The sequence below is a fragment of the Mytilus edulis genome, chromosome 13, assembly GCF_963676685.1.
Source record: "Mytilus edulis chromosome 13, xbMytEdul2.2, whole genome shotgun sequence".
In the NCBI taxonomy this organism is placed as follows: domain Eukaryota; kingdom Metazoa; phylum Mollusca; class Bivalvia; order Mytilida; family Mytilidae; genus Mytilus; species Mytilus edulis.
The window spans coordinates 30592979-30619952 of record NC_092356.1 but is presented as its reverse complement, the minus strand read 5'-3'; the positions used below and the strand labels follow the sequence as shown (position 1 = coordinate 30619952).

The window sequence follows — 26974 nt, the reverse complement described above, 5'->3', positions numbered from 1 at the left end:
ATTGTTAAATTCATTTCGTCACGCGTTACCCTGGTGCTATCCAAAAATCCTGGGGAGAACACTGATTTGCGGGAATAAAAAAAGCATGAAAAGTCAATTTTATTTTTATTCTGGAAATTGGCAAAATCGGGTCGGCGGATCCGTAAACCAACAAATTAAAAAAATTCTGGCCTAATGTACAGATATTGTTTTTATCCTGAAATTTATATCAAACACTTATTCCTTCAAGGCGAGACAAAAATCTGGCAAGTATTGTACCCCAAAGAGCGCTAACTAGGACACTGTCCATAAATTTAGTATTTTCAATGGGCATAACTCTTTTTAAAAAAATTAATTGTCTATCATTATAGAATTTGTAAGAGATATTGCCAAAATAAACATATAATATAAGTTTTATAAAAATCTGGCAAGACTTGTACCCATCAGAGATCTATTAGAACCTGATGGACACACAGACAGACCAAAACCCAGAATTTCCATGTTCCCTGCAACAAGTTACACAGTGGATATAAAAGAGATCATCAATGTCTCGAATAAGGAAGATCATGTTCTAGCTAAAAGCCATCGGATTCTATAAATACTATTCTTACATTTCTGATTTCATCTGTAAGTCTTGGTCCTGTTATAGTCATTGATTCATTAATTAATTTCGACATGGCCATTCCAAACATTCGGACAGCATCATAAGCTAGGGAATATTCAGCGAGAATCTGAAATAAAAATGAACAAAATTAGAGATAGAAGTATCCTTTTTAAGAGTAATTCCAGGAATAAAAGTATGTATGGATGGAACACTGCATGATAATTTTTCTGCTGGTAATAGATGGAAGAAAATATAACTCTTGTGACAAATGAAAACAGAAATAACAGGTTGTTAACTTGTTAGGTATAAGAAAGTTTTGTCTAATCTCCCATTGATTTTTTTTTAATAGCCAAAGTCCTCTTAATTTGGAGAAATGTTTCTTAGCTGCCTTAGTGGAGTTTTTCTTCTTCCAAAGAATCATCTTTGGATTTTTCAAAGCACCACAATTTAATATTTCAATACGGTATTCAGGGGTGTATAGTCCGCACCCCCCTTTTCATCCCCTTAACCCTTTCGCCGATGAGTCCCGGTTTACCGGGATTCACGCTTCAGACAGCTGACGATGAGTCCCGTTTTACCGGGATCGGAATACCTCTTTTATGTTTCCCGCTTAAAACAGTGCAAACATGAGTTATCTTTCTTTGATGAATACCCGGATGAATGTGTAAACATAGCGCTTCCGTTTGTTGAAAACCGTGTCAAAATCAGAGGAAATTTACGGAATTTACGAGAATTTGAAATGAGGGAACATTTTTTTTGAAAGAATATGGAAGAATTGAAGCCAAACTAGTATACTTTTTTGACATAAAATGTCGTTTTAAGTACAAAACACTTGGAATGGACATCGTTCAGTGTGAGGAATTTGTACAGCCTCATTAAATTTTTCAAAATTTTGCCGTTTTGGGTTATGAAATTACGATTTGGGGTCAAAGAGCAGAATTTTGAAAATTTGAAAATTTGAATATTTTAAGAAGAAAAAATTATTAAAACATGAATAAAACTGTGAACATGGTGTTAGTGAATGAAATAAATACACAAATAACTACAAACAAGTTTTTATCGACATTTATTATGAAGATCTCCCACTTGAGTAATAGTAGCCAGGGAAGCCATCGTCTCAGAGTAGCTTCTGTCTGGGCAGCAATCGGTGAAAGGGTTAAAATCGAGAAAAAAAAGTTTTGTAAACAAATTTTTTTTTTTTAATTAGGTCTTTCCACTTTTCTGTGGAAAGACCTATTGTATTTCTTCTGATTAATATTATCATTATTATTTTTATTTTTTTTATTTTTTATAAATTTCGAAAATCGTCTAGTTGTGTATAGTCTGCACCCTTTGTACAAACTACATATTTAAAGAAAAAAGTGCAGACTATACACGCCACAAATACGGTAGTTGAATAACAGATATTATTTGGTTTTACTGTGATACAATTTCTTGATCTTATATAAAACTTACTTCAGTGAAAGGTAGTTTAGGTACAGTTCCAAGGTAATCTTTCCTGAAGGCATGACGATGTTTTTCTATCAGGCCTTTCCATACAGGTGTCTCCATGGTCATATCATACCCCACAATCCAACAGTGGCCACCGACCCAACCTTGTGTACAGGTTGTGTTCTAAAAATAGAAATGTAAATAAATATTATTTTCTGGATTTTCAGTAGATATTTTTATAAATAAATGTACAAAATGAGGCTAGTTTTAAATTGTAAGACGATAAACTTCCATCAGCACCCTGTTGCTCAAATAGCGATTTAGTGGCTACCAATCTTCATGCTTAACTACAACATGCTTAACTACAATTCCAATGGTCCAGGCTTATAAAATTGCTTTCAGGCTTGTAAAATACTTCTCTACAAGCTTAGCCAAATAACAAAATCCAATCTAAAATTTTGTAAACTTGAGCTTCAGGCCTGTGGATTGAAAAGTTTATCGTGAAGACTGGGTAACAGTTTTCCACACAAATCTCAAAATTATCACAAAGAATGCACTATATCTAATTGAGTTGTATTGAGTTGAAAGGTATTTTATTTTATAACCCCAATGAATAAATTCTTATTGATTATATTATAAAATGTTTTAGAAGAATATATGTCTTAAATAAACACCACCTATTAATTTGACTTTCAACCCCACCCATTTAAATAATTCTGGAAAAAGCCCTTTTGTAAAAGTACTTACCCCCATACATGTTGGACCTTGGGTAGCCCAAGGAAAGGTCCATCCAAACAGACCCAACATGTTCCACTGCCAGTCATCTATACCACACATTAAAAAGACCTTTTGTAAAAGTACTTACCCCCATACATGTTGGACCTTGGTTAGTCCAAGGAAAGGCCCATCCAAACACACCCAATATGTTCCACTGCCAGCCATCTATACCACACATTAAAAAGACCTTTTGTAAAAGTACTTAGCCCCATACATGTTGGACCTTGGTTAGCCCAAGGAAAGGCCCATCCAAACAAACCCAACATTTCCACTGCCAGCCATCTATACCACCCATTAAAAAGACCTTTTGTAAAAGTACTTAGCCCCATACATGTTGGACCTTGGTTAGCCCAAGGAAAGGCCCATCCAAACAGACTTAACATGTTCCACTGCCAGCCATCTATACCGCCCATTAAAAAGACCTTTTGTAAAAGTACTTACCCCCATACATGTTGGACCTTGGTTAGCCCAAGGAAAGGCCCATCCAAACAAACCCAACATGTTCCACTGCCAGCCATCTATACCACACATTAAAAAGACCTTTTGTAAAAGTACTTACCCCCATACATGTTGGACCTTGGTTAGCCCAAGGAAAGGCCCATCCAAACAAACCCAACATGTTCCACTGCCAGCCATCAATACCGCCCATTCCTTTACTGTAAAATAAATAATCAGATTGTTTTTTCCATAAATTATTTACAAAATAAATAAAAGAAAGTTGTATTTGACCACTTTAATTGACTAATTTTGTAATGCACATAATTTTGGAACAGCACCAAAACATCAGTGAATAAAACCCAAGTGATGGTAAAATTCATGTTCCAGGATTGGTATATTCCAATCAATGTATGTGTTTATAAACTAGATTTCACTGGCAATTAGTTATTAGTACCTGTCCCTCTGAGTTTGTGTCAAATAATGCAAGCATAAGTCAATCAAATTACAAGTCAGTTGCCCTTTCTGAGCTCCCAATTCTAAGGATTTAGTCTTGACCCTCAAATAAGTCTGACAAAATTTTGGCATTTTGCAAATAATACAATAAGGAGTTGAGGTGTTGTTTCAAATATTTTTAAGGAATTTAAGCAGAGAAATAAAGATTAATATTCAATTAAACAAATGTAATTATAAAACTTAAATATAAGACATAAGAAGTTTTGCCAGACACTGTCTCTATATCATAATCAGGTGGATTTACTACTAGGTACAATCAGTAACAAAAAAATTAAAAAGTTTAATAGAGGGCCAGCATCAATTTTTGTGAGGACTGTAATCTTGTGGCAATAACTGAATTTAGTGATTGTGTGTGTGCACAATTTGCAATAAAAGACTTACTAACAGCAGCACATGTATCATGTAAACTATTTTAGACAGGGGTTAATTAAATGAAGACTTCGTTTTATTGTCTTCTGTAAAGTTTGCCTTACCAGTGGCGGACCCAGGGGGAGGGTTCCAGGGGTTGGAACCCCTCCTCCTTTGTCCTGAGTTGGGAACCCCACCTTTTTAAAATGGCTGGATCCGCCCTTGCTTACTATTACAGGTGTGTACCAGTAAATTTTAAGACACACTCAATTGCATCTCCAATATGTTAAAATTTTATAAGAAAAAATCAAAAACTTTCTGTAGTATAATAGCAACCTCCTAAATACATATTTTGGGTAACAAGTACAGATTATACAGGACTTAATACAGTTTTTTTAAGACTTACTCAATAGCTTCTCTCATGAAGTAATAGCTGACTGGTGGCATCACAAACATCCAGACAATACGACTCCCTGCATCTTTGATCTTCTCTAAGGAACTGTTGAAGGCATTAGGTGTATAAGTAGCTCCCCATACTTTTGGAATAGCCACCTAATTTATAATAAAACAATATGATATTTTGGAAAGACAAGGATGCTCTACTGACCTCGCGCAAAAAAATCCAGAAAAATCTTTGACATATTGAATAGTTCATGAAAGAATTCTTTACAAAAATAAATAATAAATAAATTTTGTGTATTTACTGTCTTCTGATTGGTTAAAATTATTAGTTTTATTTTCAATGCTGTCAATTTTGATGGCGACACACCCACTCTGACGTGTATTCATACGCCAACATGTGTGCACGTTATTATTGTCAAGATAAATAATATAAAAAGTTTTTTTAGCCTTATTTTTGATAGAAATTTATTTATAATGAATGGCAATAATTTATTTTGATTTTATTGAACCATAAAACTAATTTTTGACTCTTCACATTTTACATAATCCGCTTCGTGGATTATTCAATGTAAAGAGTTAAAAATTAGTTTTATGGTTCAATAAATTCAAAATAAATAATAGCCATTCATTAAATGGCTCCATCTAAATCTGCATTGTCTCACCACAGTAAGAATATTTCAAAATCTGAAGAAAACAAATTCCCTGCTCTGACAGTGGCTATTGAACAATTGGTTCACAAAAACCTGTTTTGATCACATGGCAAAAAGTTTGCTATCTATAGTTTCTACCTAACTAATAGTTTTCAGGTTAATAGGCAAGACAGGAAATAAGTAAAACAAGAATGTGTCCATAGTACATGGATGCCCCACTCGCACTATCATTTTCTATGTTCAGTGGACCGTGAAATTGGGGTCAAAACTTTAATTTGGAATCAAAATTAGAAAAATCATATATCATAGGGAACATGTGTACTAAGTTTCAAGTTGATGTAACTTTAACTTCATCAAAAACTACCTTGAACAAAAACTTTAACCTGAACGTTGCACTATCATTTTCTATGTTCAGTGGGCCGTGAAATTGGGGTAAACCCTCTAATTTGGCATTAAAATTAGAAAAATCATATCATAGGGAACATGTGTACTAAGTTTCAAGTTGATGTAACTTTAACTTCATCAAAAACTACCTTGACCAAAAACTTTAACCTGAACATTGCACTATCATTTTCTATGTTCAGTGGACCATGAAATTGGGGTCAAAACTATAATTTGGCATTAAAATTAGAAAGATCATATCACAGGCATGTGTACTAAGTTTCAAGTTGATTGGACTTCAACTTCATCAAAAACTACCTTGACCAAAAACTTTAACCTAAAGCGAACGGACGCACAGACGAACGGAGGCACAGACCAGAAAACATAATGCCCCTCTACTATCGTAGGTGGGGCATAAAAATATCACTTATAGTGACTATGGTTTTAGACAGGGAGCTCTAATATTTGATTTATATTTGAAACTTATTTTTAGAGCTATTCTATTAAAATGAATGAGGGAGGGTAGGAAGGGGATTTCAAAATATCCTTACAACCAAGAACTTTTTCAAAAATAATTTTGCATAATGGTAATAGATGCATACTGAAAAAAGACCCACATTAAATAATTAAACTTCCCTTCCTACCCTCCCACATACATTTTAATGAAATATATCCCTGTCCCGGGTCAGGAGCCTGTGGTTCAGTGGTTGTCTTTGTTTATGTGTTACATATTTGTTTTTCGTTAATTTTTTTATATAAATAGGCCATTATAGTTTTCTCGTTTGAATTAATTTTACATTGTCATTCTGGGGCCGTTCATAGCTGACAATGCAGTGTGGGCTTTGTTCATTGTTGAAGGCCGTACAGTAACCTATAGTTGTTAATTTCTGTGTCATTTTGGTTTCTTGTGGAGAGTTGTCTCATTGCAATTATACCACATCTTCTTTTTTATACTTACATTTTTATCATTACAAATACTCTTACCTCTGCTAAAATTGTAATACCAAACTGTTTGGCCTTCTCAAAGAAAATTGTGTCAATAGTAAAGTCCACAGTCCTTACGATGCTCTGTAAAATCAAGAAGACTATTTCAACTTCATGTGCATTTACATTTTTTCTATCTCTCTGTGCATGACCAAATTTTTTTTCTCCATCAAAACAGAACATAAACATCCCCAATTTTTCTCATTTCCGGTATTAATAAAATGGTTGCTACCCAATTGTTCTGGTTGTTATTTCAATAACATTTGTTCTCATAAGTTTCAATTCCATGTGCAGTTATACATCTTAGGCCATGGAAAATTAATTGTTGGTTTCCCCTTACATGGGAAAATTTTAAAGACCCAGCAGGCAGGCTTTTTTTTTTTTTGTAACCATGCGTAATTATTTGTGCAATGGAATTCAATGAACTTGTTCCCAACGTTAACAACATCTCTGACACACATCCCTCCTTCAACTTGGAATGGTTGCAACTCAAGACTCATTTATTTCGAACTGCTTTTAAGGATTTCTTGTAGGTTTTATATAATTTTAATTGATTGCATTGGTGTTAAACTGTATTGTATATTTTAGAGTACATGCATTAAACATTTATAAAAAAAAACAAAAAAAAAACATTTTTTTTTTTTAACAGAAAAATTAGATGACCCAGTCGGGTTAGGGGAAACCATCAATTATTTTTCCATGGCCTTATCTCTCCATAGCCAAAAATCGAGAAAAAGCCCCCTTTTTTTTTTTATTAATTTGAATAGTCGCTTCCTTATTATAATTATCCTCGTTGGCATTTCAATCAAATTCTTTCTCCTTTGCTTCAAAATTTTATGAAAATTTTAATTGTTGACAAAGGCACAATTATGTCATTTTTGCTTTAAAATGATCTAAATGGCCTATTCTTCTATTTTGTTGTCTCATTCAATTTTCTTTAACATTAGGCCAACTAAAAATATGTGTGGTTCCAGTTACATACTTTTAAAAAATAGGGTCAGTAGGTCTGCAATTTAATTTTTTTTTTTTTTTAATAAATTTTCATTTTCAAAACCCAGAAAAGAATCGTGTTTTTACTGAAATTATTTCGGGTATTAAAAATGCCCCAACCTAAAGTTCACCATTTACATGTGATTTGGTGTAAAATAAACAGTCAAGTTAAGATTTTAGTTACTTTTGTTGCATTCTGTTATGAGTTCTTGCATTTTAGTCATAACAGATACTTCTGATGGAAATTCATAGGACAGAAATCTATGAATTTAATTATTTTAATTCACAATCCTCAAAATTTGATTGCTTGAAAAAAAATAATTTCAAAAATGAAAGAAAAAGTAAATTTTATGGTCGGTCGGATAACTGGAACCACACATATATTTTTTTTTGGCCTTACTGTTTTATTTTACAAACCATATATTTCCAGCCTCTATTTCGACATGACATCATGACACTGTGAGATAGAGATCCCATGTTCCAGGACAATCTGTTGTAATAGGGATAAGCACTCTGAAAAGGAAAAGTAATACAATTACAGCTAATTTCCTAATGCATGTAGATTAAGACTTTGGTTAGCTTGCTTGCTTCGTTTGTATATTGTACCATTCATAGGCGGATCTAGGCCCCTCCCCCTTTTGTGGGAAAAATTTTGTTGATTATATAGGGTTTCACTGAAGCATGATCGAGTGCACACGGGTATGACACTAAATTAAAATAGTAAATACTTGAAATCAATCAAATTCAAATGAAGGGAGATAACTAAGATCTTTATGCGTTATCTTAAAGTTATGAAAAGCGTTCACAGGCTACTCATTACTGCAGTCTAAAGCTAAATATGAAGATATTCTGTTCAGCAGTACTTGAGAAAAATGTGACAACAAATTTGAAGGCCATTCAACATATTGAAGACTTGAAATTATTGGAAAAAAGGAAGTGGTTTTCTGACTGATCCAAAAAGTGCTAACAAAGCATTACTGCCAAGCTGCTGACCAAATATGGTCGCTCCGTCTGATAGTATCTATTAAAGAAAAGGTATGACAAATATTTGTTGGATGAATAATAATAATAACAGTGATATTATCATGTCAAAAAATATATTTGTGATATCAAAACCCATTATAACGCTATTGATGTAGTTGAAATATTTACCTTTTCACTGAAGGAAAACTCATCTTCATTTGTAGCTATATTTGGCATTTGGTATAAATTTAAAAGGGAGGAAACTCCTTTTGTTACTGTGTTGCTGCCAAATCCTACGATTCCTCTTACTCTTTCATGAGGACTTTTCTACAATGATAATCAAATAATACAAAACAAAATTTTTATTACATTCCATCCCCAGATTTTCAATCTTCTATCATGGAAAATTCAGGGAATTCCATGAAAAATATAGAGAGAAAAAAAAGGAAATAATAATATTTTCAATGGAATTCCATAAAAATATATTCCATAGATATTTCCATCACTTTCCTTTAAAATGGACTACCCTAATTAACCTATTGGCCAAATACCCTTTTTAACCTTTTCTGTAATAATTTTAAAGTACAGATTATGACTGAAGAACAACCACATTCTCTTAAAAAAGGTATATCAAAACAGTCTGCACAAAAAACTTTTTCATCTTCTAGTCCAGAAACTAAATATCAAACTTTGTCCTTAAATGACTATATTAAATTTTGAAAATTTTCACTAGTCCGAATTACTATTTACTAGTCTGGGGCATCGGACTAGTGGCTAACCGTACAGACTGTCAAAACATACTTGACCATTAAATATACTGTTGAATCATTATTATTTGTGGGATACCAATTTACGTGGGTTTAATGGGTAATATAGATAAACCAAATGTTTTAATGCGTCAACAGAGTACACATTTTCTATATAGTTTGTATGCAAACTTTGAGAAAACCAAGAAATAAAATATCGGCAAAACTACATTTTTTTCCTTATTATCCACAGTACTGTACAAAAAAGCCGTACAAACAACAGCTCATTGCTGAATCATAGAAAATTTTACAAGAATTTCATTTTCAGGAACAATTATACCGGTCTAAATATTTCTTTTCACAGTTGAATTTTACAAATGACAATCTACATCAGAACAGGTATAAAGCATAGGATTGCAGCTTTTGGTGTTTCTATAGAATATATTGGAAACTTGAGGTTACATGGTACAACATACAGAGGGACTGGGAAGGATGATATAGGAGTACTGGGAAGGATGATATACCTTAGCCGTATTTAGCACAACTTTTTGGAATTTTGGATCCTCAATGCTCTTCAACTTTGTACTTGTTTGGCTTTATAAATATTTTGATATGAGCGTCACTGATGAGTCTTATGTAGACGAAACGCCATCTGGCGTACTAAATTATAATCCTGGTACTTTTGATAACTATATATAAGAGTACTGAGAAGGATGATATAGGAGTACTGGGAAGGATGATATAGGAGTACTGGGAAGGATGATAACATTTATTATATGGAATACCTTAGCATGATCTAACATCTGCATGAAAGCTGTTGTAGTGACAACTGGGCTGTTCTTGGTATTGTATGAATGCATGGTCAGCTGTCTACCTGCAAATATAAATTAAAACACAAAATCTTTTACAATGCGTTATCTACATCATGACTTCACGTATAAACAACAAACTTGAAGGGCTAATTCCTTTAAAAATTTGTGATGAGGGGGTAGGTAGAAAGTTTCATTATTGAATGTTGGTCATGGGTCTTTTTCAGTATGGGTCTATTACCATCATGCAAAATTATAAATAAAAGTGGTTATTCCTAAACATATTAATGAATCAAAATTAAAAAAAAAAAACACACACACACTAGACTAATAATAATTACTGAGTCCAAAGGATAATACTTTTCAACTATTGGCTGTACTTTTTTATTATGTCTATGATTGTTTTAATAAGACTGTATAAAGCCCTTTAGGTCTATCTGTTACCTTTGCATGTTTGTGTTATGATGTCAGTTGTTGTCTTATTGTTATTTCATGGTGTAGGTGGGGCATAATAAATGAATCTGCTAGGTCAATTAGATATTTCAGTCCTATATAATACCAAATTCTATAAATTCTGAAAAAGAGTGAATACCTACCTGGTAATATAGTGGGGTACATAACTCCTGCATTAATATCCTCCACTGCATACGTAGCAAAGGATTCTGAAAAGGCTCCTGTTTGGGAACTGGATCCAGAATCGTAGTTCGAATAATAAGCAGCTAGATGAATCTCATTTGTCACTTCCACAGGCCCGACCTGAACTTGAGTGAGTGGTCCAGGAGTGACAACACTAGTGGCATCGAAGCTCAGGGTGACGGCTGCGTGAGGCTCACATATAGAGCCTACTACAGTAGCTATACCTTCTGACATTGGAATAGTCTGCAGGTCATCACTAAGGCATACAGTAACATCAGCTGTACCTGTTATGTTCTATAATAAATAAACAAGGTCATCACTAAGGCATACAGTAACATCAGCTGTACCTGTTATGTTCTATAATAAATAAACAAGGTCATCACTAAGGCATACAGTAACATCAGCTGTACCTGTTATGGTCTATAATAAATAAACAAGGTCATCACTAAGGCATACAGTAACATCAGCTGTACCTGTTATGTTCTATAATAAATAAACAAGGTCATCACTAAGGCAAACAGTAACATCAGCTGTACCTGTTATGTTCTATAATAAATAAACAAGGTCATCACTAAGGCATACAGTAACATCAGCTGTACCTGTTATGTTCTATAATAAATAAACAAGGTCATCACTAAGGCATACAGTAACATCAGCTGTACCTGTTATGTTCTATAAAAAATAAACAAGGTCATCACTAAGGCATACAGTAACATCAGCTGTACCTGTTATGTTCTATAATAAATAAACAAGGTCATCACTAAGGCATACAGTAACATCAGCTGTACCTGTTATGTTCTATAATAAATAAACAAGGTCATCACTAAGGCATACAGTAACATCAGCTGTACCTGTTATGTTCTATAAAAAATAAACAAGGTCATCACTAAGGCATACAGGTACATCAGCTGTACCTGTTATGTTCTATAATAAATAAACAATATAAGTAGCTGCACAGGTACAAAAATATTTCTTGTGTTGAAATAGCAAGAACTAACAGAAGTTACCAGCACAGTATAAATATAAGTATACACTATTGACGGTGAAATGCAAAAAGTAGGTGTATTTACATGTCATAATTGAAATTATAGTCTTTAACTCCTCAATGAGCTATAACTCTGACATTGGAATTGTCTGAAGGTCATTACTAAGGCATACAGTAACATCAGCTGTAGTTATATCCTCATAAATTTCCTCATGGTTAAACATGTACTAGTCAGGCCTACAATTTCCACACCCTTGATCACACAATACATAGGTAGTGTCTTGAGAATAGAAACATAACTTGCTACTTCAGGTTAGCTGTTCACTGAATGTTTTTGAGGTATTTTTATGCAGACTATAGTATACACATGTATGATAATTTGAAAGTTTTGGCAAGTTAAATTAAATTGATGATTGATTTAATGACCCCACCACATTCTGTATGTCCCTGTCCCAAGTCAGGAGCCTGTAATTTAATGACAGTTGTTTTGTTGCTTTTTATATCACTACGACATATTTGTTTTTTGTTTATTGTTTTACATTTGTAATTTTTTGGCCTTTTTATAGCATGCTGTACAGTATATGGATTTTCTCCATTTTTGAAGACCTATAGTTATACCACATCTTCTAATTCTTATATTATAAAACAATATAGTGTAATTTTTGATTGTATAAAAATGGATTATGAATTACCACGTGAATCACTGTTTACATTTACTCAGAAGAAATTGTATTCCTTATTTTGATTGGTTAATTTGTTACCTGGATACAGAACGCTCTTATATATTTCTTTGTTTCAGGATTCACAGTACATTTGAAATTTTTCGTTGAAATTATTTACATGAGTAGCGTTAACCAGGAATTTCGGGCAGTTTTCCCCAGGCGTGTCAAGAAGAGTTTTAATTACAGATTTTTCGACCAACTGGGGATGCAGTCCGATGCAGTTACTGCAGAATCAGAGGTTGGTGACGAGCTTGTGCACGGTGCAGCTGGTGGAAATGACAGTATGTCAAAGTTGGATTTTGAAGATCTGAAAGATTGTCTTTCTATTTATATGGATTCGGAGGAGTCAATATATACTTACTAAAGTAGAATCAGAACCAGAGTAAACCCTTTCTCCTGCTCCATCAACTGCCCGTATGACAATGGGACTTTCAATGGGAAAGTTGGCACCGATCTTTGGAATGATATCACCGGAAGGTGTTACTATCTCTAATGCTGTAGCAGTCTGCTCTAAAAGTGTTAAGAATATCCTAGTGTCATATCTTAAGTCTTATTTGATTGGTGAGATTCAAAGCTATATTATAATGCCATATCTTAAGTCTTATTTGATTGGTGAGATTCAAAGCTATATTATAATGCCATATCTTAAGTCTTATTTGATTGGTGAGATTCAAAGCTATATTAAAATGTCATATCTTAAGTCTTATTTGATTGGTGAGATTCAAAGCTATATTATAATGCCATATCTTAACCCTTTCACCGATTGCTGCCCAGACTGAAGCTACTCTGAGACGATGGCTTCCCTGGCTACTATAACTTAAGTGGGAGATCTTCATAATAAATGTCAATAAAAACTTGTTTGTAGTTATTTATGTATTTATTTCTTTCACTAACACTATGTTCACAGTTTTGTTCATGTTTTGATAATTTTTTCTTCATAAAATATTCAAATTTTCAAATTTTCGGCATTATTGAGGTGAAATTCTCAAAATTCTGCTCTTTGACCTCAAATCGTAATTTTTTAACCCAAAACGGCAAAATTTTGAAAAGTTTTACGAGGCTGTACACATTCCTCACACTGAACGATGTCCATTCCAAGTGTTTTGTACATAAAACGACATTTTATGTAAAAAAAGTATACTAGTTTGGCTTCAATTCTTCCATATTCTTTCAAAAAAAAAATGTTCCCTCATTTCAAATTCTCGTAAATTCCGTAAATTTCCTCTGATTTTAACACGGTTTTCAACAAACGGAAGCGCCATGTTTACACTTTCATCCGGGTATTCATCAAAGAAAGATAACTCATGTTTGCACTGTTTTGAGCGGGAAATATTAAAGAGGTATTCCGATCCCGGTAAAACGGGACTCATCGTCAGCTGTCTGAAGCGTGAATCCCGGTAAACCGGGACTCATCGGCGAAAGGGTTCAATCTTATTTGATTGGTGAGATTCAAAGCTATATTAAAATGTCATATCTTAAGTCTTATTTGATTGGTGGGATTCAAAGCTATATTAAAATGCCATATCTAAGTCTTATTTGATTGGTGAGATTCAAAGCTGTATTATAATGCCATATCTAAGTCTTATTTTGTTGGTGAGATTCAAAGCAGTATTCTAATGTCATATCTTAATTTTTGTTTGATTGGTGAGATTTAAAGCAGTATTCAATTGGGCCATAATAAATAATAGGTTTGTTTGCCCAAACGCTACCTACCCAGAAAATAGCTGCCAACTCAAATTCTTTTATTGTCCTGATTTGAAGAAGTTTATTTTTAATCAAATAGGCATGAAGACTACAGTGGCGGATCCAGAAATTTTCATAAGTGGGGGCCCACTGACTGACCTAAGAGGGGGCCCGCTCCAGTCACGCTTCAGTGATTCCTTATATAAGCAACCAAATTTTTTCCCAAAAAGGGGGGGCCCAGGTCCCCCCCTAAATCCGCCTCTGGACTAATAAACATCTGATACTTCAATTTCTTTTTTTGAAAAAAAAAAAAAGAAAATGCCTTCCTACCTACCCACTGTCTCAACCTTTGGGTAGGGTTTGGGCAAACCAAAATATTTTTAAGTGTGGCCTTGTCATATCTTAAGTCTTATTTGACTGGTGAGATTCATGGCATTATTTTAATGTCATATCTTAACCCTTTTTTTATATTTCCTGCTGAAAACATGGAAACACGAGCTATCTTCCTTAGTGGAATACCCAGTTGAAAGTGTAAAAATGGCACTTTGGTTTGCTAAAATGGGTCAAAATCAGATGAAATTTAAGGATTTTACTGGAACTTGAAATGACGAGTATTTTTTTCTTTCCAATAGTCTAGATATTGCATATTTTGGCTCATTTTTGAAAACCCTATTATGTAAACCCTGTATGAACCCTCAGAATACCACTATTTTACTAACCTGTCACTGGTATACAGTCTGTCACAAATACAGCTCCATCACTTGTTCCATTCATATAAAATAAAATCTTAGATTTTGTTGCATCACTGGCATATAGATCAAAGAATACCTTGTTCAAAGTGAAATCATTGTACGTATTTGGCATTCTAGAATGTGGATAATGAGGCATCCTCATGGTTAAATTCAACTTGGCACAGGAATGGACGTCTAACAAGCGGACACCAGTAAAAGTTACTTCACCAGCTACAGCTCGTTTATCTATGTACATCTGGTAGTTAGATCGACTTAGTTTAGCATCTGTTCCTGAAAGTCTTTCCTAAAATAATAGAACAAAAATCTGTGTGATGAAATTTCCGGATAATTTTCGATCATATTAAAATATAATATTGACATTCTGTAAGATTCATATGTAAACAAGAATGTGTCCATAATACATGGATGCTCCACTTTCAGTATCATTTTGTATGTTCAGTGTCTGTGAAATTGGAGTCAAAACTTTTATTTGACATTAAATTAGAAAGACCATATCATAAGGAACATGTGTTCTATGTTTCAAGTTGGTTGGACTTCAACTTCATTAAATCCTACCTTCACCAAAACTTAATCTAAAGAGGGACAGACGGACGACTAATCAGATTAGTGCCTGTGGGGCATATAAAAGCAACATAACTGTTACATTGATTATGCAGAATGTGAGGTTAAGAGGTAGTAAGAAGCTGTCGTCTAGTAAAAATATCATATCGGACTAATGCAAAAGCATTGGTAATTACCCGATCAGTCTAATGAGCTTCTGAGACCATGTGTGAAATGGTAACCAGTATTTTTATAAAATTATGAAAAAAAATAAAGTTATGTACAGTACTTAAAATTATTGTGAGGTGTACTAGTTTGCACAGACAGATGGTCATTTACAGCAAATACCATATTAGATTCATCTTTAATATATAGGACATATCGAAAGATTAAATTAATTACTATTTCAGTAAAATTGAGTCTCCTCATGGAGTTTTTGATTATGTGATTACTTGGCCGTTTTTATAGTGATTATTTGATTACTAGACCAAATATTTCATCATTATTTGATATTCTTAAGACTATTTTTGACTATTTGATTATCTTGTTTAAAAAAAATAATGATTATGTGATTATATTGGCAAAATATTGGTGATTATGTGATTACTTGGAAACCCCCATTAGGGGCCACAAAATTACCTTTGTTTCATACAGCATGTCCTCGAGTGGTGCCTTTCCATTAAACAACTGTAAATCTTCAAACCATGCCACTTGCAACATAACAGGAAGAGTAGCATCAATACCTGTTGCCACTTTTACGCCGGCACTATCTTGAATTTCAACAGTTATGTCAAAATCTGTATTGGCCACTGTTCCAGTTGAAGGCCAGAGTGTAATCCCCATCTTGGCTGCAGGAGCTATAAACATATAAAGATATATTCTTTACTATGTATCAAATTACACATGTGTTTTAAGTATGCTTTCAAATTTTCAGTGTTTATGTACTTTTCATCTTTTCAATAAAAGGACACATCGGACAAATAAAATTATAAACATTGTCTTTATTAAAGATTTACCAAGCTAATTCTTCCCTGAAAGCAGTGGTATTTAAACCACAAGGCTTTGAGAAATCAAATTGATTTTTGGTCAAGTAAACCATTCTTTTTTATTGGACACAACTCTTTTTTTCTGAACATACATAATATCTTATAAATAAATTAAAAACAATTACTGTTCATTTGGTCCAGTAATGCATATCACTAAATTGGACCAAACCAATTTTTACTGGCCAACGACCAGTGTCTATTGAACTTAATTAGGAATGGGTCTTAAAGGTTACCTTTCCTCCATCGATTTTTTTTATTAACCCTTTCAACGCTACACAAAAAAATAGAAAAATGGCTGCTGCTGCTGCATTTTTTTTGTGTTCATTCATTAGAACAGTATATTCCTTTTCAGACTGCTGTATCTTTTTTTATTATAAGAGATACAGAGAAAGTAATTGCATGAAAAATGCTCAGGAGAGTTTGAACTGTAATGTTAGGCAGTTATTTCAATAAATTTTTATCAGGTTACCTGCATTTTCAGGTAATAAACAGGTAAAAGGTGTAATTTATTACATTTGTGTTGAATTTTGAATAAAAACTACTTTTAGTCTTCATCTATTTTGTTGTTTTATCTGCCATATAATAAAGAAGACACCAATGGCTCGATTCCGTAGCGTATTGCACCATACACAACATATTATGTAATTGGGGCACAAATCAGTGGCTCCGTCCTCAACATTTTCAGTCAACCTCCGTTTTCCCCCCTTTTTCTACGTCTCGTAATGATCGATCAAATCATATTTCCCACACGAATTGAATGTAATAAACACATGGAGATAACAAGAAATCTTTTAACTAATCCTCGTCGTCAGTTTCGCAATAGAAATGCTGAAATAATTCCATATTTACAGCTTCGTTTCCGATTTCCGCCATTTGCATTTGTCAAAATATTTGTTATTATTTTCCTTCAATTTTCCTTCTACTGCATGATTTTACAATAAAAATTGCCGGGATTTCAAGCGCAAATGAGACCTTGTATATCCTCGATTCATACAAGGAAAAATTAGAGAGGACCCGAATGAAAACAGAATGGTTTAAGAGTCCTTATGAAAAATCCGTTTTCATCGCGGCATATGCCGCCAATAGCAGTGGCGGACAGCGTATGTCATCGCGGCATATGCCGTGTATAGCGTTGAAAGGGTTAATATACTTGATTCGCATAGGATTGTTTTCAGAAAACCCAGTTAAAAAAATCATCAGTTTTAAAGTGTTAATGCATTATGAAAACCAATATTTCATCAGTGAAATTCAATCAAGTCAGATAATTCTCATGAATCTCCTTTTCATATTGGATACAATTTTTTTTAAGTCTGATGCAGACATTTTGTAGTCAAAGCATTTCAACTGAGGTACTTCACAGGCATCAAAAGGCGTCATTATGGAGGAAAGGGTTAATAATATTGGTTGATATAAGGCCTAAATTAATATATTGTTTGTTTCCCCAATCCCGACCCTGCCAAGCCAGGTGTGGGTCGGAAGGTAGGGAAATAATTTTATTTTTTCCAAAAAGCTTGAACAACATTGGACAATCCTGCAAGCCTGAAAATCGGAAATGAATAAAATAATACTTAACTTAAATTTGACAATAAAATTTTATGAGTAGCACTGTTTTTGCAGGGTCGGTCGGGATTGGGGAAACAAACAATATTTTATTTTAGGCCTAAGAACAGACAAAGGACAAGGTAAGATAAGACCTGTTTTTGGCCCCACCCCCATCCCCTTTTTTTTCTCATTTTTCAAATTCTGTTTAACCCTTTCACCGATTGCTGCCCAGACAGAAGCTACTCTGAGACGATGGCGTCCCTGGCTACTATTACTCAAGTTGGAAATATTCATAATAAATGTCAATAAAAACTTGTTTATAGTTATTTGTGTATTTATTTTATTCACTAAGACCATGTTCACAGTTTTGTTCATGTTTTGACAATTTTTTCTTCATAAAATATCAAAATTTTCAAATTTTCGTCATTATCAAGGTGAAATTCTCAAAATTCGACTCTTTCACCCCAAATTGTAATTTTTTAACCCAAAACGGCAAAATTTTGAAAAATTTTATGAGGCTGTACAAATTCCTCACACTGATCGATGTCCATTCCAACTGTTTTGTACATAAAACGACATTTTATGTCAAAAAAGTATACTAGTTTGGCTTCAATTCTTCCATATTCTTTCAAAAAAAATGTTCCCTCATTTCAAATTCTCGTAAATTCCGTAAATTTCCTCTGATTTTGACACGGTTTTCAACAAACGGAACCGCCATTGTTTACACTTTCATCCGGGTTATCCATCAAAGAAAGATAACCCACGTTTGCACTGTTTGAGCGGGAAACATAAAAGAGGTATTCCGATCCCGGTAAAACGGGACTCATCGTCAGCTGTCTGAAGCGTGAATCCCGGTAAACCGGGACTCGTCGGCGAAAGGGTTAAGAAAGCTACCTTTTATGTTAAAATATTCTCATGCTTGAAGTTTGTTTGAATATACTTCAAAACCACTATTTCTTGAACTGGGTGAGGTCAGGGGGGTATTCTTTGTCATTATTCAAATATTGTAATTATTCACTTTGAAGGTGTTCACTTCAGTGCAACTAATTTTTAGTTTTTAAGTCCCTGCGCCAACGTGACCCAGGATTTTTTTTTAATTCAATGTCATGAGAACTGTTTTTTTCGGTCTAATGGACTGCATTATACATAGAACTGTGGATTCTGAAATTTTTATTGAAATTAATTTTCATGGAATTCATTTGTACTAAATTGTAGTTGAAAACCACAAATTCAAATTCAAAACTTAATACAAATTTTCAGTTCATTAGGAGCAAAAACCCGAACCATGAAATATGAATCCTTGACATAACAGTTTTTTTCTATAACCACAAAAATTAATACCAACAAAAATATGATCAGATACCAAAGTAACCTATAAAAAAAAAAAACAATATGGCTGAGTTGGAAGGCTCTTTTTCTTAATGGCCACCAAACATTCAATTGCATTTACATTGCACAAATAATGACAAAATTTGAACTTCCGAACCTGTCTTCACGGCAACTGTACAAAAATAACACAAGTGGCATCCAACCTCCCAACACCCCCCCTTTTCTTCTTTTAGAATAGCCCTTATATTAAAACATAAACATGCATATCTCGTTTTGCATTTAATACTATATTGTAACTATATAAAAACTAACTTGTTATTTCAAATGCATTTGTTGTTACAGATAGAGGGGTTCCGAGATAATCCATAGACAAAACAAATTGGCGATTGTTTGGGGGTAAAGCTGTGTGTACATGGTATAATCCATCAGCTGTTAGAACCCCATCATGCAAAGGGATACCTTCTATAACCATACTAGGATTAGTCGTATTACAGTAGAATCTGAAAGTAGAAAAAGGAAATATCTGACATCAAAATTGAATACTGGGATAAGTTGTATTACTGTGGTATCTGAAGGTAGAAAAGGGAAATTCTCATCTAACACATGGTTATCTGACATAAAAGTACTGGGATAAGTTGTATTACAGTGGAATCTGAAAGAAGAAAATTTATCAAATTAATATGGGCTATAATTTACAAATAATATATACTTGTACATAAATCAGGCCATAAGTTTTCTTGTTTGAATTATTTTACATTTGTCATTTTGGGGACTTTTATTGCTTACTATGTACAACGGGTTTTGCTCATTGTTGAAGGCCATAAGGTGAGCAATTGGTATCTTCTGTGTAATTTGGTCTCTAGTGGAGAGTTAATTCATTGGCAATATTATCATACATTTTCTTTTATGATTTTTATATACATGTGATGTTGTGATGTAGTGTATAATTTCACCATACATGTACCATGTGTACTAGTACTGTAAATAAACCTAAGATTTTATGTAAGGAGTTTAAAGTTGTTTTACAGAAACTAGAGGCTCTAAAGAGCCTGTGTTGCTCACCTTGGTCTATGTGAATATTAAACTAAGGACACAGATGGATTCATGACAAAATCAAGTTGTGAATCAAGTTTTGGTGATGATGATGTGTTTGTAGATCTTACTTTACTAAACATTCTTGCTGCTTACAATTATCTCTATCTATAATAAACTTGGCCCAGTAGTTTCAGTGGAAAATGTTAGTGAAAATTTACAAATTTTATGAAAATTGTTAAAAATTGACTATAAAGATACTCCAATGATGATTGTGGCTAAGTTTGGTTTAATTTGGCCCAGTAGTTTCAGAGAAGATTTTTCTAAAAGATTACTAAGATTTACAAAAAATGGTTAAAAATTGACTATAAAGGGCAATAACTCCTAAAGGGGTCATCTGACCATTTTGGTCATGTTGACTTATTTGTAAATCTTACTTTGCTGAACATTATTGCTGTTTACAGTTTATCTCTATCTATAATAATGGGCCATTCCAGTTAATATCTGCTAAAGGGGGATGGATGGTACTTTCTGAGGGGTGTAAAATTTATACATCTTAGGGGTGAAATTTTGGGTTTTTTCATCTGACAGGTACACTTATACACAAAAAACTTCTGAGGGTCTTATCAGCAGTAAATAATTAAAAATGATTACATCTTAGGGGTAACAAAAATGCCTATGTCAGATCTAATGGGTGCTTTGAAATGTAGACAGTTTCGTATCATGCATTATCTGGTATTGTTTTTAAAATTCTGATGGGTACAATCCTTGCAGTAAAAAAATCTGATAGGTCATTTTTTCCATGAAAGCCCATCCACCCAACATGAACAGGAACTCTTCATCTGATAGGTCTTAATTTTTTATATCTGATGGGTAGTTTTTCATGATGTTTTTTTCTGATACGTATAAAAAAAAATCTCCTCATCCATCCCCACCTGTCAGAAATTAACTGGAATGGCCCAATATTCAAGATTATAACCAAAAACAGCAAAATTTCCTTAAAATTACCAATTCAGGGGCAGCAACCTACCAACGGGTTGTCCAATTCATCTGAAAATTTCAGGGCAGATACATCTTCACCTGATAAACAATTTCACCCCCATGTCAGATTTGCTCTAAATGCTTTGGTTTTTGAGTTATAAGCCAAAAACTGTATTTTACCCCTATATTCTATTTTTAGCCATGGAGGCCATCTTGGTTGGTTGGCCAGGTCACCGGACACATTTTTTAAACTACATACCCCAATGATGATTGTGGCCAAGTTTGGTTAAATTTGGCCCAGTAGTTTCAGAGGAGAAGAATTTTGTAAAAGTTAACAACGACAGAAGATGACAGACGACGGACGTCAAGTGATAAGAAAAACTCACTTGGCCCTTTGGGCAAGGTGAGCTAAAAATCAGTTTCTGCAGTAGAGTGTCAGAACTTTATATAACTAGGGAGATCGGAAGAACAACAAATTAATGTACATTGTAGTGTAGTCATGCAGGCTTTAGAACAGAATAATAAATCACTTACTTATAATCTCTGCCTTCATACGTGTTCGGATATTCTCTTCTATTGGCATACTGACAAAGATTAGCTCCACCAGTTGCAAATGTGTCAGGAGATGCACCAGTTGAATCTATAGAGGTCACAGTAAAGGTCAAGCCGGCTGTGTCGGTAATCGTTGTTCCTGTTCCATCGTCCAATCTGGCAATGACACCTTTACTAATGATATGTCCTAATGACACACTATATATTCTATCAGCATCAGCGGGGATTGACAATGGCGGCGAATAATTTGAATCAAGTACGAGAGTTGGTACCGCATATATCAAAGGGACTGAAAGAAAAATTTAAAGTATTAAGCATCTTCAAAAATAACCTTTTTTCTATTCTTTTTCTACACAGCCACAGGCACTTGTGACCTTGTCTCAGATTTTATTCCCCTATATACCTTTAACAATATAATACAAGGTACTTTACTTCCATTTTTGAAAAATGACAGCCGGTCCGGAAATTCTGTTTAATGCCGATTTCTTGGTTGTCAACCACACTAAAACAGTTAAACTTGTTATGTCTTAAAAATTTAAAAGATTTTTCTACACAATGGTGTATATCACGCCTACTTTTGTTGTTGGAATCATCTGAAGAAATCCTACCCAAGTATGTCAATCGTAATTATTTCGTCTAACGACGCCAAATTGGACATTACGACTTGCAGTTTTATATTTACCAGATTTAAAAGTCAGTACAACTATATATATATGAGGCCCCTCATGGGGGGGGGGGGGGGGGGGGTCCTAGTAATCACATAATCACCATTTTTTTGCCAATATAATCACATAATCATTAAATAGTTGCTTATCTTTAGTAATCAAATAATCATAAACTAAAAATACAGTCCTAGGTAATCAAATAATCATGAAATATTTGGCTTAATAATCAAATAATCATTAAAAAAACGGCCAAGTAATCACATAATCAAAAACCCCATGAGGGCCCTCATATATATAATAACATTAGATGTATTGAATGCTTCTTTTTGTAACTTCATAGGGTTGTAAAAGTGTTGACCCTGCGCACATTTTAGAATGAAGCGCTTCTGCCCTCAGGCTCATACAAAATGTACTTCGGTCAACTCTTTTACACCCTAATGAAGTTACAAAAAGAAGCATTCAATTCTTAAATAACTATTTATACCATGCAACAACGATTTTCAACTTTTTTCCCCTATAAAACTGCTGCCGTGTTGGGTCTGTTTTCATCCAACACCCCAGCTTCCAATCTCGGACTACTCCATCAAATACAAGCACAGCCATCATCACATCACAATAAACATTTGAGATTACAAGACTGCATTGTCAGTGAAGCATATACTGCGCGGGGTCGTCAATAATTCAATAATTTCAGAAAAAAACAAATAACATAAATATCATAGAAAGTTAATGTGATAAGAGGAAATCCTCCACGGTACAGAATGTTTTATGAGGACAGAAGTTCATCGCTCGCAAAAGACGTGCGAAAATACCTCCAGCGATTGGGGAAAGTAACGCACTTTTAGTTTTCAAAACTTATAACTTTGCATTACTGGGCGGGATGGTTTAATAGTTTAGGTCAATATATAGGAATCCGCCTACTTTAACATGTTTTTAAGAAAAGAAAAAAGACCAATGAACTCGAATACATGACGTTCACTTGGTTTTATTGACAAATATGGGGAGAAAAATTATTGCCTCCCCCTTTTTTCTGAAAAAAATCTGGATTCGACACGGCAAACTATAATTACATCTCGCTTCCTTCCTTTGTCATTTTCTTTGACTCCCTTTGATTCTTCTCGTCTCTTTCTCGAACATTGCAAACCACAAACTATCTTGCAAGTCCGTCCTACTCCCGTCCATTCCTTGACGTTGAGGGAGAATGTACCCTATATAGATTATAGCTTCTTTGGTATGCAATTATATAGTGATGTGGTATAAAAATCAAACAATACTTTAAATCACTTACCAATATACAAACAGATGGCAAAGAGCTGACTTTTATAAATTATATTCATTGTGAAAAAGATGAATTCATTTATCAATGGCCCGCCATTCCTTCGACTAGAACGCACTTAAACGTTTTATGACGTCACACAAATCAATCCGCCGAAAAAAAAATAGATAAATATAGGCATGTTGCCGGTTTTTTTTTTAATTTTTAATAAGCAACATTTTTAAATTGCACGGGTTTACATTCGTTGTTGTTTCAAAAAGGTGTTCCTTTTCATGTCAGTTTAATAAAGTAGCAAATGCGTCGTTTCAACGTTTGGGTTTACTTTCATCGTCGGATTTGCTTCCGATGTTCGTTTCCTGGTTTCCCGCTTTTTCGAATTTTAACATAATATTTCTGATTTCCCCGCGTGAATACATTTTCACTGAATAAGGGTTTATGGTGGGTCCCATAAGCGAGGGTGGTAATCAATGCGGGTACCTTCTAGACGAATTACAGTAAATATTCTTGCCAAATGACGTTAACAGTAATTTTTGGTACATGACGATAAAATATGCACTTTCTTTTAGACAATAAAAAGTCGAATGATTTTGACGAATCACGTTAATTTTTTTCCAAAAATAACGGTGACGATAATTATTTGAGACCTCTGACAGACGAATCACGAAAAGGATATTTTGACGAATCACGATAAAATTTTAATCAGTTTGACGCTAACTGTAGCCGAAAATGACCCTTTGACGCCTGTTTGACGGTAAAGGGCATTATAACTACTACCCTCATTAGTATAATAACAAAAATACCGAAATCCAGTCAGAAAATTTAAAACCGTGAAAGTTCCATATTAATATTGCCGAAATCAAAAGCTCAAACACATAAATAATGGGGGTACATTCCCGGGGGTACCTTATAATGACGAATAACTTTTTTGTTTGTTTTTTTTTTTTTTAACAAAATGACGTTTAGGGGACGACCATTCGATAATCTGGTGGGGGAGGGCAGGAGGATTTTGAAAATATATATTGAAAATAAATACTGAACTCAGCAGGTCTAATCGAAAGTATGAGAATCAGATGGCACCAGATTCTACATATTTTTTTTATTTTTTATTTTTTATTTTTTTTTTTTTTATCTTTTTTCCAAAATAAATCGGGAAACACTTCCAAAATCTTTTAATAATAAAAGTATAAATATTATTTAAATATACTTGAAATGTCCGAAAATTTGGTTCCATTTAACTTGAGATATATTTTCTCAGGAACACTTACCTCGCTTTTATTACAGGGCCATAACTGCATTGAGGTAAATGCCTCATGAAGGAAATTTCAAAACCAAACGCTTGTCCCTCGGCATACTCAAATTGTGTTCACGGCGAGTGCCTTGCAAGAAGCAAGTTCTGTTCTCCCTCAGACGTAGCCCCTGATTTTTCGGGATCAATGGTTCTTATTTATTTGTCTGTTGTTCATTGATTGCTCTTCTGTATTCTGTTAGTGTTGCATTCCTTTTGTAATTTAGTAATTTTGTTATTAACTTATCATGAGTTTAAAAAAAAAAACAGCAGCCACAGACTTAACTGTGAATTAAATTTTTTGATGTTGTCCCTAGAAACTTAAGTTTTACATTGAATCTATACATTTTGCTTTGAGACCAAAATATTGTCAAAAAAATATTAAAACAGAACTTGCATTTTCAGATTAAGAAGGGGTCTGGGGAACACTCAGAAAGCATGATATAGCATCATTTGTTCTATAGCTTCGGGTTAGGCCTTCTGCTGCTCTAAAACCCTCCCAATTTATTTTTTGCCTCGCTTCCGACTCGGCGAAACATGTTTGCCAATACTTTAAATAAAAACAACAACAAAAAAAACAAACAAAGGCTAGTTACAACCAAACTTTAATACATGAACTGTATATATGCAATACATGTATATGCAGATAAAAATATAGAAGATTCAATTCTGCAGAGGATGATGATTAATTCTTATTAAATGGTACATATAGACTTTACAATACATGTATTATTTATAACAAATAAATAATTTAAAAATTGTATTTTTTCGATTATTATAAATAAAATTGTGAAAAAAGTCCCTTGCTTTAATGATTTAATGAAAAATCTTGCTTAAAAAGTGCAGAAAAGATACCAAAGTGTCAGTCAAACTCATAGATCGAAAAATAAACTGACAACGCTATGGCTAAAAAAGAAAAAGACAAACAAAAAAAATAATAGTACACAATAAACAACATAGACAACTGTAAAGACTTAAGCAACACGAACCCCACCACAAACTGCGGGTGATCTCAGGTGCTCCGGAAGGGTAAGCAGATCCTGCTCCACATGTGTCACCCGTCGTGTTGCTTATGTTATTACAAAGCGGGTAAACATTCTAATTCTGTAGGTCACATTCATGAAAAGGGAACTTGAAGGGGATTGTAGTCAGGACATGCAAGGAACATATGAACTACAGCTCGATCAACTATCAGTTTGGTGTATGGAATGATTGCATGGTGCACGTGCTGTGTGGCAGATTTTATCTGACCTTGTCCTCGGTTTTATGGTTCATCGGTCAATGTTTAATGTAATTTGGTAATTATGTCTGTTCTCAAACACTTCAAGCAATAGACCAACTATATATGGAGCATGCAATGATTGTAATATGTTCATCTCGTACATTTCTGTCTGGCAGGTTTAATCTGAACTTGACCTCTGTATTTTCTTACAATTAAGAATTCAGTTCACAAAAGGCACAAAAACAACCTGTTTCTCGAGGTTTCAAGAAGTGTCAAGCCTTTCTTTTAACTGCAATTATTTTAACACAAAACATATTGTCTTGTTTGATGGGCATTAATTAGGTTTTTGTTGGACAAAATATGAACGCCAAGCAACATTGTTGAACACATTTTTGAAGACTTCATATTGGCTTGTATAGAATTTGTTTTTGGTGTAAAAATCTCTGAGTTTACTTTTCAGTTACCATATTTGTACATTGTATTGCAATATATACTTTGGAGGAATTTGTAGAATTGTTCTATTATTTTTTTTTTATATATAATTGGCTTATATAATAATATATTTCTGCCATTGCCGTAGGTTGGAGTTATTGACCCAAATTCTTTAACAGCGTTATAAACGGTCAGTAAAGGTGAGTACTTTCAGAGGAAAAAGAAGAAACTATATTGTGCACTGACTAGTGGACTAAGTGAAAGATTTTGATACTGTTT

At 33.8% G+C, this 26974-nt stretch overlaps 1 protein-coding gene across 1 annotated transcript in view; it reads right to left on the bottom strand.

Moving 5' to 3' along the window:
• Positions 1–23905, bottom strand: part of LOC139500242 (uncharacterized) — a 66534-nt gene extending 42629 nt beyond the window's left edge. The window contains exons 1-16 of the mRNA XM_071288982.1: positions 23769–23905; positions 21798–22104; positions 19563–19750; positions 15973–16190; positions 14761–15076; positions 12720–12868; positions 10612–10945; positions 9992–10080; positions 8650–8787; positions 7915–8010; positions 6508–6591; positions 4497–4642; positions 3258–3447; positions 2762–2860; positions 2039–2197; positions 591–710 (exon numbers count right to left, since the gene is read on the bottom strand). Of these exons, the coding sequence (XP_071145083.1) occupies positions 591–710; positions 2039–2197; positions 2762–2860; positions 3258–3447; positions 4497–4642; positions 6508–6591; positions 7915–8010; positions 8650–8787; positions 9992–10080; positions 10612–10945; positions 12720–12868; positions 14761–15076; positions 15973–16190; positions 19563–19750; positions 21798–22104; positions 23769–23817 (2682 nt within the window). The 5' untranslated portion in view covers positions 23818–23905. The remainder of the gene's footprint in view (positions 1–590; positions 711–2038; positions 2198–2761; positions 2861–3257; positions 3448–4496; positions 4643–6507; positions 6592–7914; positions 8011–8649; positions 8788–9991; positions 10081–10611; positions 10946–12719; positions 12869–14760; positions 15077–15972; positions 16191–19562; positions 19751–21797; positions 22105–23768) is intronic.
• Positions 23906–26974: the final 3069 nt, after the last annotated feature.